At 33.5% G+C, this 17058-nt stretch overlaps 1 protein-coding gene across 12 annotated transcripts in view; it reads left to right on the top strand.

The window, feature by feature from the left end:
- The window catches only part of CHD9 (chromodomain helicase DNA binding protein 9), a 156716-nt gene that overhangs the window by 25310 nt on the left and 114348 nt on the right, over positions 1–17058 (top strand). For 11 of the 12 annotated variants that reach the window (XM_081514422.1, XM_081514431.1, XM_081514427.1 and 8 more), the window contains one exon: positions 1525–3144. In XM_081514422.1, the coding sequence (XP_081370548.1) occupies positions 1690–3144 (1455 nt within the window). In that variant the 5' untranslated portion in view covers positions 1525–1689. The remainder of the gene's footprint in view (positions 1–1524; positions 3145–17058) is intronic. The other variant, XM_081514432.1, reaches the window with a different exon arrangement.

Raw genomic sequence — 17058 nt, 5'->3', positions numbered from 1 at the left:
ATAGATGTTCCCTTGTCTAGTGTCTATAGTGGAACATAAGATATGTTCCAGAGAATTGATTTAACCTACTTTTTTCTTTCTCTTTTTTTTGGCTAATGCTGTGTTCAGATTAGAGCACATAGCACTCTGTCCACTTAGTCTCACAGTTATAAAATCTGGAAAAATAATTTCTCTTTTTATGTATTTTACTTTTTCTAAAATTATGTATTTGTTAAAGTACTTGTATACCATTGTGATTGATAAGTCCATTTCCAGGTAAAATTAATGTAAATTTACACAGTTTTTCCTTCTCAAAAAATTTTCAAAAGTATTTTTTCATTTAAATTGTGAGCAGACATTCTCTTTAGGAAATTTATATTTTCTAACACAGACCTCCCAAAATAGAAGCTCTGGAAAAATTTTTTAGACATTTGCTAGTTTTTGAATACACTAGTATGTAGAGGAGGAAGAATCTTCATTTGAGTTCTGTATACAAGACAGTGAGGGCAGAACTCCAAATTACCTTTGTTGAAAAGGTTTGGAATAAATAATACAAGCCTGAAACAAAATTGGCAAGTAACCTGTTAGATCCTTTCCACACATAAATTCTACGTATGTTTATGTGATGTGTCTATGTGTATAAATGTTGCCATTTTTTTTCTCTTGCGATTATCATAAGACTAATTTATTACTTAGCTTAAGCTACTGTTTGTTTTTGCCTCAGCTTGATTATCAGTACATTTTATTTTGCACAGTTTAGTAAATATAATAAGCAATAGGTATATTCCAAATGATTTAATGGTGGGAGACTTAGGGGAAGAGTAATGAATATAGCTGTTAACAAAAAGGTGCTTGGTTTTGCTACATGGATGTCTGTATCACTTGGCTCTCAGGAGGCTGATCTTCCATGGTAGCTGAACAAGAGAACCATGGTAGCAATGTGATACAGCATCTCCAACATACCACATGTCTGTGTTGTCTATCAGCTGACCAGATGGCTAACTTTTATCTCATTTAGGGCCAGGTTATCATGACTTCATACAATTGCTCTTCTTGCTGTAATTTCATGTGTACCCTATAAAATAGTAACTTTATCTGTTCAAGAGGTGTAGAGCAAAAGATCACAACATACTTCCTAATCTGAGAGGATCTGTTGTCAGTTACCTTAGCACAACATAACTTTCAAGTGTAGTACATAAATATTTTGTACATGCTAGAGCTGTTGGGGAGTGATGGCCATTTCATGGTATGGGAGAATCTGACATTCCATTCTCGTTTACTTTACATTCTGTCATTATAATATGTGAACTTCAAACTGAAGTAATATATGTTATTACTTTTAAATGCATATATATACATAGTCATGTCCCCTGTAGCAGCAACTTTTTCCTTGTAGGGAATATCATTGAGCTGTTTTCAATAAATTACTCTACCAAAACATACTATACACTGAGATCATATGTTTTTTAGATCATATATAAACTTTGTTTGTAAAACTTTAATGAATATGCATTATTAAACTTTGCTTTTGTTCTTATTTCCTAGGATTCTGACACTTCATGACATGTCATTATCCAGAGCAATAATAAACATTGACCTGTTACGGATTAGTTGATGACATTTGGAAATGATCCAATAATATCTACTACAGAGAAACTGAATGTACTCCATTTGGAGTGAACAGCGCAGATTATTATTGAAGTTTTCAAGATGACAGATCCAATGATGGACTTTTTTGATGATGCCAATCTGTTTGGTGAGACCTTAGAAGGTTTGCCAGATGATGCATTTGTACAACCAGGACCTGTTTCGCTAGTTGATGAATTGAACTTGGGTGCAGAATTTGAACCTTTGCACATAGACTCACTGAATCATGTTCAAGGTACTCCAACACATCAGAAGATGACTGATTATGAACAGTTAAATCAATTTGATTCAATGAAATTTCACCAAGTTAATCAGTCTTTTGGTAGCCCTGCTGAACATGTGTTATCGCCACACTCTCAGTTTAATTGTTCTCCAATCCACCCCCAGAACCAACCCAATGGTTTGTTTCCAGATGTAGCAGATGGCAGTCCTATGTGGGGCCATCAGACAGCTACTAGCATTTCAAATCAAAATGGGTCTCCTTTTCACCAACCAGGACATTCTCACTCTATGCATCAAACTAAAAGCTTTGTGGCACACCATGACTTTGCCTTATTTCAGGCCAATGAACAACAAACACAGTGCACTTCGCTACGCTCACAACAAAACAGAAATAATCTTAACCCAGGGCAAAATTCTCTTAGTCAGTCTAAAACTTTTATGGATGTTAATGTTTCTGGTCCACACAGAGTCAGTGTTAACCATCCACCACAAATGAATAATGCATCTACTTCACAACAGTCCCTTTCGATGCAGCAATTTTCCCAAACATCAAACCCTTCAGTACACTTCCTCAAGTGTAGCAGTCACCAAGAAGGTAATTTTAATGGACCTTCTCCAAATATGACTTCTTGTTCTGTCAGTAATTCACAGCAGTTTTCTTCACATTATTCCTTTTCCAGTAATCATGTGTCACCAAATAGTCTTCTTCAACCCTCTGCAGTTCTTGCACCTAATCATACAAATCAGACTTTATCTGATTTTACTGGGAGTAATTCCTTTTCACCTCATCGGGGAATCAAGCAAGAATCGACTCAGCATATGCTAAATCCTAATACATCGCTGAATTCAAATAACTTCCAAATGTTGCATTCATCACATCCTCAGGGTAATTACAATTCAAAATTATCTCCTGTGCACATGAACTTCCCAGATCCTGTTGACTCAGGAACTCAAATGGGCCATTTCAGTGATCATGTAGAAACGAATGGCTTTTCATCTTTGGAAGAGAATTTACTTCATCAAGTGGAATCTCAAACTGAGCCATTCACGGGACTTGACCCAGAAGACCTCCTTCAGGAGGGTCTCCTTCCCCAGTTTGATGAGTCAGCATTTGGGCAAGATAATTCAAGTCATGTTTTAGATCATGACCTTGATCGGCAATTTACTTCACATCTTGTAACACGGCCTTCTGATATGGTTCAAACTCAGTTGCACAATCAAGCTCGGAGTTGGCATTCATCACTTTCTAATCATCAGCATTTACATGATAGAAATCGTCTGTGTTTACAGCGACAGGTATGTAACTCTTATTTTGGTTTGGGGTAGCATGGGGGTTTTACTCATTGAGTTTATTTCATATGAGACATACTCAGAATTTCTCAAACTCAATAATTCTGTCAGGTGAATGTGCATATTTTGATGTAGATTTATATTATTTCAGTAGTCTTATATTTGACAGTCCTTCACTGATTTGCTCAAAGCAATAAACTTCTATTATTTAGATTTTTTTTAAATATATATCTTTTATAAGATATTAAGACATCTTTTGTAACTTTCAGTTTTGATTGCCATTAACAGAAAGATTTATTATCAAAAACAAAAACTTAATAACCATAATTAAAAGGAAAACAATAGATTGGGACTGTTTTATTGCAAATATAATGGACATAGAGTTAATATTCCTATAAAAATAATTTGATAATTTGATGAGATCTCATTAGTTGATAATTAAATAAAATGTAAAAGCTGAAATTCACAAAAGAAGTCAGTAAACATGACATTCAGAATGATATGCAACTTTAGTAATAATTCAGTTGCAGTGGGATTTCATTTTTACCTATTAGAAAAATTTTTTAAATTTGATGCTTAATATTGGCAAATTTATGGCAAAATTGGAATTCACATAGCTTTATAATTGATACGGATATTTTGGAAAGGAATTTGCTGGCACGTGGCATATTTGAGCATAAAAACTTGATTACAATAACCCAAATATGGCAAAAGTAATATACCCAAAGATATTTCTCTTGCTGTATCTATAAGGGAAAATTGGAAACAGCACAATTTATTATCATATCTATATTGGATGAACTATTACAGGCATTAAAAAGACTTTGAAGACTGATAATATGTTAATAATGGTGGAAAAGCATAATTCAAAATTAAGATCCCAGTAAAGTGGTTAAGAGTACAGGCTCTGGTACCAGACTACCTGGGTTAGAATCTTGGCTCATGTTACTTATTAAGTGTTAATAATTTCAGTGCATCTCATTTGCTTCATCTTTAAATACGGGATAATAATGGGGCTTTGATAAGAATGAAGCGAGTTATAACATGTAAAGTGCTTAAAACTGTGCCTGGCATATAATACATGCTTAGCATGTAATAAGCACTTAACAAATGTTTTTATAATTATACTTTTTTCATAGCAGTTTGAAAATACACTTATGAAAAATACTGAAAGGAAATAGGTTGTTTTAGGGTAGCACAGTTGCTTTTCTTGCCTTTGGTTTTTTATAGTTTTTGTCATATGAATGTATTACTTTAAAATTCTTTTGGTGTATTTAATGTAATATTTTATCAATTTTCTGAAAGTTTGTTGTTAAAGATTTATAAAATTGTTTTAATACCTTGTTTACCTGTGAGATTTGGCAGACAATGAAATGTGGCATGGTTCTTGAAATTAAGTATTTACGGACCATTTTTTTATTTCAAAGCTTTGAAGTGTCTGAAAAGGATAAAATCTTTATCTTTTGCTTTGTGGGTCATGATGTTTTTAGTACAGCTTTTGAATTGTCTAGATAGATTTAGGATATTTAAAAGCAGCTTGTAAATTCTCTTCCTCCCCTTCTTTTTATGGCCTGAATATAATACTATGATTTTGCTCCCTCTACTGGAAGAGGGTCAAGCATCTTGGACCTTGGGGAAAAACTACTGATCAAACCCAGGATCATCTATTCACTTTTTATGTATATTTTTGACTAATTTGACTAATTAGTTTGTCCAGCTTATAATTGAAGTTATGAAATCTGAAATTTGTTATTTCCTTAATTTTATTTTTCTAAGGATTTTTTTCTTAATTCATGTTTTCCTAAACTTGTTCTACTGACTTGAAAAAAAAGTTAAGACTCTCTTCTATAGATTTGGAATGAATAGAGAATAATTATAAATATCTAAAATAGTCCCCAATACTAATATTTAGATATTAGTACTAAATCTAATACTAATACTCAATCTTAATGCTATCTGAGAGAAATTCTTTTCACACCAATCCATCAGCCTTTAATAAATCGTCTTATCTACACTGATACATTCATGAGGCTTTATTTAACTCTACTCATCTTGTTTCAGAGTTTGTTTCATTTTGCTAACTTCTTATTCTTTTTGTTGCATGTTTAAAAACTGATAACGGGCAAATGTTTTTGAATACTTATCTGACTTACTGAAAGTCTGTCCTCAAGTTTCCCATTATTTCTTTGTGTTAAGACTTAGAGTTGTGAGTTTCTGATTGTCGGGGTAGAGAGAAGAGATGGATTGGTAGAGAAGATAGGAGATTATAATATGGTTAATAGGGATTGGATATAGATTTTATAGGTATAGAATTATGTCAGATATCCTAATATGAGAAACTAAACTATTCAGTATGTATAATTTATGATAAATTTTGACAGAGCATATATAAGTTTTATCAGAATTTTTTGGCATTTTCTGAACAATAATGGTTACTACATAGCCAAAATGTTGTATTATTACAGTTTTCTCCAAGTTCTATGAAAAGAAATTTTTTCTTAGGTTTTTTTTTTTTTAAGTTTCTTGCTTAAATGCAGTAATTTCATTTCAGACTAAATTAGCATTGTTAAGTATGTGTATAGAAGTTAACAGATTAAAAACTAAGAAAGTGGCATAATTTTTGGTTTATTAGAATTTTAAAAAGGACACATATTGTTGTAGCCAAAACAAGATATTCATTAATCTTTCATTGGAAAACTCATGGATGGCACTCTATAATTTTTGAAAGCTTCACTGAGAGTATTAAGTATGTAAAGAATATCTGTAAGTCTTGCTTTTTCTTATTCCCCAATTGAGGTGGAGTATTTGTGGATATAATTTCAAAATCTTAGAATCTGTGTCAGTCATTAAAAACAGTGAATATTACTGAGAAAATTTCTTATATAATTGACTCTGGAATTTTACCATTTAAAAAAGAGAAAAGAAAAAGAGGTGCTACAGAAAGCATTTCTAAAAGTAAATACAAAATATAATAGAGAAAATACTAACTTATTTTCATCTCTAGTTGTTAGAGCAAAGGAATATTGAGAGAATAATACCATAAATTTTTCCTTGCTCTTTTATGACAAACACTGCTCTTTAGTGACACAGAATCTTTCATTTTTGTCTGATTATTTGTTAAGTGGGAATACTGTATGGAGCACTGTGTGATCTTTCAATGTTTGCAAATTAAATTTACTGTAAAAGGTCTATAGCAGTGAAAGATATATGGGATAGCTAAAATAGCTATCAGCATAGGAAATAGAATTTTAGGATGTATATAATTGTACATAATTCCTTGTTGGCTTTTGTATTCTGATGAATTTATAACTTTATTTACTACCTTGAAATTTTTTTTTTTTTTAATTTTCCCTGAAGGTAGGGAAACCTGCCTTTTTTATAAGCTTTAAAAAAAACTTAGAGAAAGGTTTGAACAGCCTATGTAAGGCACATTTTAAAATACTGGATTTGAGGGAATTCCCCAGTGGTCCAGTGTTAAGACTCTGCACTTTTCACTGCCAAGGGCCTGGGTTCAATCTCTGATTGAGGAACTAAGATCCCACAGGCCACACAGTGCGGCCAAATAAATAAATAAGAAAATATTGGGCTTCTTTTCTGACAAAAAATTTAATACATAATTATTATTTAAAAATTGAACCACATAGAAAACAGATGAAAAATAAGTTACTTGTAATATCACCACAAGAAGACACATTGTTGACATTCTGTAAGTTTCCAGTGAGACCTGCTGTCCGTCTCTTCCCTATGTATTTTTGCATTTTTAAGAACAAAGTTGGGATCATACAGTTTATGCTGTTTGGCAAATTGCTTTTTGGTAATTATTATTATTGCAACAATTTGTTACATTTTGCAACAAATTATTGCAACAAATTAATATGTTGCAGACATTTTTCATGTCGTAAAATATTTTTCTGAAAATGATTTTGAATGGCTAAAACTTTGCCATCTTAAGTTTGCTAAGAGTGCTGAGTGTCCGACTCTGCCACCCCATGGACTGTAGCCCGCCAGGATCCCTTGTCCATGGGATTCTCCAGGCAAAAATACTGAAGTGAGTTGCCATTCCTTTCTCCAGGGGGATCTTCCCAAGCCAAGGATCCCACCTGTGTCTCTTATGTCTCCTGCCTTCATTGGCCAGTGGGTTCTTTACCACTAGTGCCTGGGAAGCCCAAGGTTGCTAAAATACGATATAAATGTAAAGTTGTTATTGAGATCTGGAAAAAATCTGAGTCAAGATAATTAAAATATTTTATATTTTTGTTGTATTTATAACTGTAATAGTTCAATTTGAAGTAGTTATGTGATAGTAAGCAAAAATTAGAATATGCCCTATGATAGAGCACTATGTTTGTGCCAGCGCTGTTCTGAATACTTAATATATGTTATTAACACATTGATCCTTCATAGCAGTCCTTTTATTTGGAGTTAGTTAACTCCTTCAGTTTCCATTTGAGGAAACTGAGGTACAGAAAAGTTAAGTAATATACCCAAAGTCACACAGCCAGTGACCTTACTGGATTCAAATCAGATTTAGCTCCATTATATATGGTCTTAACTACTTTCACTTTGCTTCTTTCGGAGTATATTAATGCAGTGTGATGTTTAACAATAATGCGCTAAGTGATTCCTCCCTTCTCACCCTGCCCCCTCCCCCAACCCCTTCAGAAATATACCTGATGAGATAAAAACTCGCTTTAGAGACTTTAAGTGAAGACCATTCATCTCATGTATTCTGGCTATATTGACAGATAGTTTATTCATTATCAGAGGGAAAGACAACCCCAAAACAAAGAACAAAAGTAAAGTGAAATAACTATTGCTTCCAAAAGTGTTTTGACTTTTTAAAAAATAAGATTGTGTTTAAGATGATAATAACAAATGCCCTAAAGGTAAACCTCATAATTACCTTCAAATGTTTGAAGGACTTTAGAGGCCAGAATTGCATCTACTAAGTCGAAGTCACAGAAAAGTAGATTAGTATAAGGAAGTTTGAAGTAAAACACTTTCACTGAAAGCCAGGAGGTGGAAAATGGATTAAATTGGTAGGTTCTTTTCAACTATTCTGTGGTTGTAATTTTGCGTTTCTTTGTGAGATGTATTATTCATATTGCCTGTTTAGCTCCTGAGTGGCAATTACAAATAATGAAGAAAGGTAAAGATATGTGACAAGTTCTCTGCTATCCAGGAATACCTGGGAATTATTTATCACAGATGGGTAAATTTTCCAGATAGTGGAAGTGTGTTCTATTAAGCTACAAAACCTATAATTATATGGCTTTCCCCCAACCCCCACCCCAAGAGTGATGGTAATGGTGGTAGAATGATCAGTTAAGAAAAAACAAAGAAACTTTTAAAGTTTTATAGGGAGGTCCTGTATGTTCAAATTTGTAATGATTATTGTTGTACCTCCAGGAATCACCCTCACTTAAGTAAGAATTTTAGATATTTGAAAGTTATCTTAGAAGCACAACTAATTTTTCCTGTAAATGAAATTATTATTAAAAAACAAAGCAGAAAACCTCCTAAAACTGAATGTAAATCTAAAGCAAGGAATTGGCTATACTTTGCTCATACCCATTGAGTTCAGAGGATCCTGAGGTCTTTGCTAGTTATTTTTGGGTTTGGGTTTTTTTAATAGTGGTAACTTTTCCTACATCAAAAAGTCAACATATAATGAATGATTTCAAAATTTGTCATTCCATTTATGTCCCAGACAAAAAGAAGAGAAAAAAACGACCTAAGTAGTATTTAGATTGTTTCATTGAATAATTTAAGTTCTTATAAAGTAACACCCCTCTATTTATCAAAATTTATTTGCATCTTTATGCATTTGGTATGCTATTGCTTATAAGAAGTTGCAAAATTCTTAGTTGTCTAAGCTAATACACAAAATAGAATTCTGTGAAGGAATTTCCTGTTCAGTTGGTTTTTGTTTTTTCAGATAAAGTGGACTAGTTTTTTTGATTTTGACATTTCTGTCGAATCTTCTAGATTAAAATGTTCTGTTTGGACTGGAAATTTGTGTAATATTAGCTACTTCTGAAATATGTTAATTATTAAACTGTGTACTATATTGTTTTAGAGGGATTGAGTTCTGCACTGAGTAATGACACACAAGTTGTTAACAGTAGCTTTAAGGCTTTTGACTTCTGACACGCATACTGAAGGGTGAGAGGTGGACAGGAAGTGAATTCCAGGGGTGGGGAAGAGGCAGCAGTTGGTGAGAAATTTGTGGATTTGTACAGTGTGTGAAGAGCATGAGATTCAAGCCAAACTTCAAAGTAGGTCTAACAGAGTTTTATTGTATTCAGTTTTTTTTGCTTTTGTGTTTTGCTCTTTCTTGCTATTTTTTTTTTAAATGGAAGTGCAGTTGATCATATAAGTTACAGGTATAGCATTGTACTTAATTTTATTGAAGTGCACTCCCAAATACCTTAGAACTACTCAGTCATTTATCCTTATGAGTGTCTGAAATAGAAAAAAATGTGTTAGGGGCTACTGAACCATCAAACTTTATTCCTATTATAATATGAATACTTTAGAATATTTAAATATGGGAGATCAGGTTTCTTTATTTGGAGAGTTGGACTGAAATGATTTTAAACTATAGAAATATTTTAACACAATATGCTATGAATAATACATGGAAGGAGATGATAAGCACATAGGAAGCTTAGATGGCAGTTTTCAGTTAAATAAAATCTGGTAATTTACTATAGTCAACTATGCAAATAATAACTTGCACATTTATTATGCAAGTAATACCTTACAAATTATGAAAGGAGGGTAGTCTTTTTTGTATTGAAGTTTTATATTTGCAATATTATGTTCATTTCAGGTATACAACATAGTGATTGAATAGTTTTATGGATTATATTGCATTTAAAGTTATTATGAGGTAATAAGGGCTAAGAACCAATCTTTAAGCAGAGTTTTTTGCTAGATTATTGTACACTTGTGTACCTGAAGAGTTTATGTTAAACATTTCCTAGAATTATAGAATTTTAGAGCTGGATAATATTTTACCCTATCCTAATACAAAAAGCAAAAACAGTGTTAGGTCATTTTGCTTGCTGTCATACAACTGGTTAACATTCCTTCTTATAGTTTAAATGCTGTAGTATTTAAGCATGATCAGAAATAAGAATGGCCAGGCACTTAAAATTAATCTGTTATAAATATTGATATTTTTTGAGTTGCTCAGTTTTGTTTTTGTGCGGGATTTTTTTTTTGTATGTATATCTTTCCATGTATTTTAAGTTTTTAACCATACTTCTGGTGTTAAAAAATGCACACTTATTGTATCTGTCAAATGTAGATATCAACTGTGTATGTGTGGATGACTGAATTTTGTGTAATATCTGTGTTTTGGAAATGTTGCATTTTTGCTGCATCTGTTTGTTCAGTATTTATTAGATATCTACCAGGTGTAAGAGATTGTGCTGGGCACTGAAGTTGCAAAAATGAACCAGGTATGGTTCTTTGCCTTTGAACAACTCAAACTGAAAATTAAGGCATACTTTCCCATTGATCTGTATTGTAATTTCAGAGGTGTTCTCTTTTCAGTTGTGATTCAGTTTCAGTTGACAGAGGTTTCTAGCACTCCTCAGCTCTCCAACTAAGTGATTTTGAATGAGTGATAATTATAAACAATTCATTTCCTTGATCCATCCAATTTAAAGAAGGTATTCCTCTAAGATTAGCTCTTCTTACATGACATTTTGTCATTCTCTACCTACTTGATCCTTGGTATGCACTTTTATCCATATTATAATGTATGTTCATATAATATCCAACTGCTCTTGTAAATGGCAGAGTCAAGAAAGCAAGAGTCAAGAAAAGCTTTTCTTTTGAGCTTCTAATCTGTTTAATATTATCACAAACTATTATGTTACAAAACTGTTTTTTTAAAAAAAACTATGTGATTCAACTTTTAGCACTACTTTTTTGTCAAAAGAGAAATAACTAGTTACTGAGAGATACATTATACTTAAAAAATTACATTGCTAGATAAATTTCATAGGATTTTTTCCCCTCTGAATACCTCAAATGAAAGTAAGACTTTCAGAAGTAACTTTTAAAAATTAATGTGGTAAATAAACATTGAGTGTAATAAGAAATAGAAATAATAAAAAACATTTGCATAATTTAAGTGGTTTACTTACATTGTTCGAATTTTTTAGTAATAACCTGAGGTATATATAAGTTGGTATTATTTCTCAGAGTTTACAGATTAAGTACTTGAAGTATCAAGAGGGAAAGTAACCTATCTAAAATCTTTAAATTCATTGTGTTTTCTACCACATCAACTCATAAGAGCATAAGCAACAAATATATTCATTGAGCACCTGCTGTTTATATATCAGGTACTGTGCTGGGTACTGATATTACAAATACAAAGAGACCTCTAAGGCTACACCTGCAAATCTGTATTTTTGTTATATTACAAGAATAAAGATGACTTCCAGTCAACTTAAGCAATATTAGAAATATGAATATTATGAATTTCTTAAACTGTTTATATTTATAGTAATATTTACTTTTCCTAACTTTTTATTTAGAAAAAAAGTAAAGTAAACTTAGGAGTTGAAAGGATAATATAGTGGACATCCATGTACCATTCACATAGGCTCACTAGTTTTTTGCTTACCTCATTTGTCTTCTCACTCTGTTTTCATTTTAAATAAAAGTTACTTTTACTATGTGATAAAACTTATCATCAATAACAGAATATCATATGACCAAAATTCAGATATCTTTTAATTATCCTAGTAATTTTTATAGATGTTTATTTTAAAATACAGGATCCAGTCAAAGATCAGGCATTGCATTTAGTTATGTCTCTTTAATATTCTTTATCCTAATACAGGGGTTTTCATGCCTTTTTGTTGTTCTTTTCCAATGTCACCATTTTTTTAAAAAGTCTAGACCCTGTCTGTATTTTTCTAATTGTTTCTTCATACTTCAAATTAAATATTTCTTGGTGAGGGTGCCACATAGATGTAGTTCTCTTGGATCATATTAGGTCCTCTTAGGAGTTTGTCCCATTATTGGTGATGCTAAGTTTCATCACTTAGTAAAATTACCTTCACTCCTTTGTAATTAGTAAGTGGGATTTGGCTATGAAGAGTTGGATCCATAGATTAAAAAACACTGAATGTGTTATAGTCTGTTGCCCTTATTATTCTTTTTGAATATTTTGCCAGTGGGAATCTTTGCAAGCCAACTCGGTGCCCTTCTAACGTGTCCTCTTCATTCTCTAAGTACTTCCTTCCACTTTCTGGTGTACGAAGATGTATTTAATTGCTTTGCCTCAGACCTGGAATCAGCCATTTCTTTAAGGAGCTCATTTGCTTTGCTTATACTATGTAATGTAATGGATCTGAGTACTATTTGTAATTTCTTAGGTGGGTTTTTGTGTTAGAACCTTGTGATCCAGAAATTTTTGATTCACTTTCATAAGGACTTTGTCACCATCTGTTATTTCATGTGGTGCTATGTTATGTATGAAATAAGATGTGGTCCTTGCTTGGTATTTGAGTTAGGTTAAACTCATGTTGAACAGAGGGGTTTGAGGTTTTTTTTTTTAAAGTTAGATACAAATTTTTGAGAGCCTGCTGTATGCTAAGCACTAATATAGTTGTAGTTCTAAGACAGCTTTGTTTGTAAGACATTCATTTGTTTATGAATTCAGTAAATATATTTTGAACACCTGTCATATGAACAAAGTTAGTGGAGGTGATGGAATTCCAGCTGAGCTATTTAAAATCCTAAAAGATTATGCTGTTTAAGTGCGTCACTCAATATGCCAGCAAATTTGGAAGACTTAGCAGTGGCCACGGGACTGAAAAAGTTTTCATTCCAATCCCAAAGAAGGACAATGCCAAAGAATGTTCAAACTACTGCACAATTGCACTCATTTCACATCCTAGCAACGTAATGCTCAAAATCCTTCAAGCTAGGCTTCAACACTACTTGAATTGCAAACTTTCAGATGTACCTGCTGGATTTAAAAAAGGTAGAGGAAACAGAGATCAAATTACCAATGTCTGTTGGATCATACAGAAAGCAAGGGAATTCCAGAAAAACATCTACTTCTGCTTCATTGACTATGCTAAAGCCTGTGACAGTGTGGATCACAACAAACTGGAAAATTCTTAAAGAGATGGGAATACCAGACCACCTTACTTGCCTCCTGAGAAACCCATATGCAGGTCAAGAAGTAACATTTAGAACTGGATGTGGAACAATGAACTGGTTCCAAACTGGAAAAGAAGTACATCAAGGCTGTATACAGTCACCCTGCTTATGTAAATTCTATGCAGAGTACATCATGTGAAATCCCAGGCTGAATGAAGCTCAAACTGAAATCAAGATTGCTAGGAGAAATATCAGTAACCTCAGATATGCAAATGACACCACCCTAATGGCAGAAAGTGACAAGAAACTAAAGAGCCTCTTGATAAAGGTGAAGGAGGAGAGTGAAAAACCTGGCTTAAAACTCAACATTCAAAAAATGAAGATCATGACATCTGGTCCTGTCACTTCATGACAAATAGTTGGGGAAGTGGAAACAGTGACAGACTTTATTTTCTTGGGCTCCAGAATCACTGCAGATGGTGGCTGCAGGCATGAAATTAAAAGATGCTTTCTCCTTGGAAGAAAAGCTATGACAAACCTAGATAGCATATTAAAAAGCAGAGACGTTACTTTGCCAGCTAAGGTCCTATGTATAGTCAAAACTATTGTTTTTCCTGTAATCATGTACAGATGTGAGAGTTGGATCATGAAGAAGGCTGCTGCTGCTGCTAAGTTGCTTCAGTCGTATCCGACTCTGTGTGACCCCATAGACGGCAGCCCACCAGACTCCGCCGTCCCTGGGATTCTCCAGGCAAGAATACTGGAGTGGGTTGAGCGCTGAAGAATTGATACTTTTGAATTGTGTTGGAGAAGACTCTTGAGAGTCTCTTGGACTGCAAGAAGATCAAACCAGTCAACCCTAAAGGAAATCAGCCGTGAATATTCGTTGGAAGGACTCATGCTGAAGCTCCAGTACTTTGGCCACTGATGTTAAGAACTGACTCAGTGGAAAAGACGCTAGTGGTGGAAAAGATTGAAGGCAGGAGGAGAAGGGGTCAACAGAGGATGAGATGGTTGGATGGCATCACTGACTCAATGGACATGAGTTTGAGCAAGCTCCAGGACTTGGTGAAGGACAGGGAAGCCTCGTGTGCTGCAGTCCATGGGCCTGCAAAGAGTCGGACATGACTGAGCGACTGAACAACGATTGGGAATCTACCGTTTGGGGTACTGAGGAGGGGCAGAGACAATGCCCATATACGGTTGTTATGACTGAAAACTTCCTGTGAAATTGTCATGGGAAGTTAAACATGGGGTGATTTTGTGTCCGTCTGTCTCCTGCATTCTTCTGTAGCCTGTTGAAGACAATACACTGGAACTAGGATTTCAAACCCCATCATCTTCCAATTACATTCCAGTGCCCCCTGCTAACAAAGCTTAACATTGTGCCACTGGCAGAGAAAAATGTGTACAAGTTTCTACTTCTTTATTGTAGTGCAGATGATGAAGTATAGATTTAGACCTGAGAGGTGATAAAGTGACATCTGGCATGTAAAGTAAGCCTTTGGTGAGGTACTGTTTAGTACTTTTTGTTTTATTATTTTAGTGATTGCTTTAAGATTAATGGTATACATCTTTGACTTATCACAGTTTACCTTCAGTTATAATATACATCTTCAATATGAATACACATGACTGATATCACAGTGTACTTCCATTTCCCACCATCCTGGCCTTTGTACTTTTGCTGTTGTCTATATAAGTTATAAACTCCACACTGAATTTCTGCTAATGTTCCTTTAGGCAGTCAATTATCTTTGAATACAATTTTATGAATAAGAAAAAAATATATTTTATATTTAACTAAATATATACCATTTCCAGTATTCTTCATTTCTTCATGTAGATGCCAAGTTTCCATCTGATAACCATTTTTTCTGCTTGAAAGACTTCATTTAACATTTCTTGTAGTGCAGGTCTGATAGTCGTGAATTCTTTTAATTTTTTGATGTCTAAAAAGTTTTATTTCCTCTTTGTTTTTGAAAGACATTTTTGCTGTATATAGACTTCCAGGTTGACAGTGTTGTGTTTTTTTTTTATCCTTTAAATATGTTGCTCTGTTGCTTTTTGCCTTGTTTCTGATGTGAAGACTTCTGTAATTCTTATATTTGTTCCTCTGTGTGTAACATATGTTTGTTCTCTGCTAACTTTTATAAATCTTCTCTTTTATTATTTTTAAGCAGTTTGATTTTGATATTTGGTGTGATTTTCTTCATGTTTCTTGTGCATGAGTTTTGTTGAGCTTTTTAGATCTGTGCTTATAGCTTTTTGTCAAGCATGAACATTTTTCTTTGAAATTTTTTTTGTTTTTGTTCTCCAATATAGGTATATTAGGCTGCTTGAAGTTGTACCACAGCTTACTCATGTGTGTATATGTGTGTATGTATTTTCTTTAGCTTTTTCCTTGTCTTTAGTTTTGAATTTTATTTTTGTTGTTTTGTGTTTGGATAGTTTTTATTAATATGTATTCACTACTCTTTTCTTTTGTTGTGTAATCTGTTAATTCCAGCCAGTGTATTTTTTAAATCTCATTTTCATTCATTTTATGTCTTCCATGTCTTTACTTAGCAGGTTTAATCTTTCCTCTAATTTACTGAACATTTGAAATATAATTATACTAACTATGTTACTTTTCCTTGTCTACTATATCTATTATCTGTGCCATTTCTGAGCTTACTTCTATTGATTGATTTCTCTCCTTAACGTAGGTTGTATTTTCCTGCCACTTTGCATGCCTGATAAGTTTTGAATGGATCCCAGCATTGTGAATTTTACCCTGTTGAGTGCTAGGAAAGTTTTGCATTTCTATAAATATTCTTGAATTTTGTTCTGAGATAGAATGAAGCTACTTGAAAATTGGTTTATCTTTATAAGATCTGTTTTCAAGCTTTGTTTGGATGGACAGTCTTTAGAACTAATTCCCTCCGCCACAACCGACACAATAATAGCGTTGTGAATTCTCTTTCCAATGCCTTGTGAAATAGAAAATTTTCTACTCTGGCTGATGGGAAGGTGGACTATCCCTGGCCTTAGTGTGAGATCTCAGTTTCTTTCAGGTGGTTTGTTTTGGGCCTTGGGGAGCTTCACAAACTGGTAGTATTGATCAGCACTTATCTAAAACCTTGAGAGGAGACCTTCTGAAGATCTCCAGAGGTCTTTCCCTGAGAAGCTCTCTCTGCTGCAGAATGTTCCCCTGCAAACTAGTCGCTTTGATTCCCCTGAACTTTCAGCTCTGTCTCCTCAACTCAGGCTGTGAGATTCCACCTGACTTCCTGATATCCCTGTTCTGCAGCTTAAAGTAGGATAATAGTCAGCCTTGGCTTAATTGTTTCCCTTCTCTCAGGGGTTACTACCATGGGTTGCCTAATGTCCACCATCTAGAAACTATTGTTTTATATATTGTATTTGGTTTTTTGGTTGTTTTAAGTGTGAGGATAAATCCAGTTCCTATTACTCCACCTTGGCTTTAATTGGAGGACTTAAAACACCATTTAATGACTGTATAATAATTTATAATACAGAGGTAGTATGATTTATGTAGCCAGTTTGTCTTATATATTATAACGAGTATCTTTGTAGATAAATTATTTTGTGTGCCTATAATTAGATTCCCAGAATATCAAGGTAAATGTACAGACTTTGCTTTGATGATTTATACAGTTATGAATAATAATAAGAATAGAAGGAGCCAATAAACATCGAGCAGTTATACTTAAAAGATCATGTCTTTACATATTTTTTTTTCATTTAATTGTCAGAACAACTCTGAGGTAGATCTTATCA

The sequence above is a fragment of the Giraffa tippelskirchi genome, chromosome 7, assembly GCF_054371585.1.
Source record: "Giraffa tippelskirchi isolate mGirTip1 chromosome 7, T2T-mGirTip1v1.2.pri, whole genome shotgun sequence".
Taxonomy (NCBI): domain Eukaryota; kingdom Metazoa; phylum Chordata; class Mammalia; order Artiodactyla; family Giraffidae; genus Giraffa; species Giraffa tippelskirchi.
Note: the sequence above shows the minus strand (reverse complement) of the source record. Positions and strands in the feature narration are given on the sequence as shown.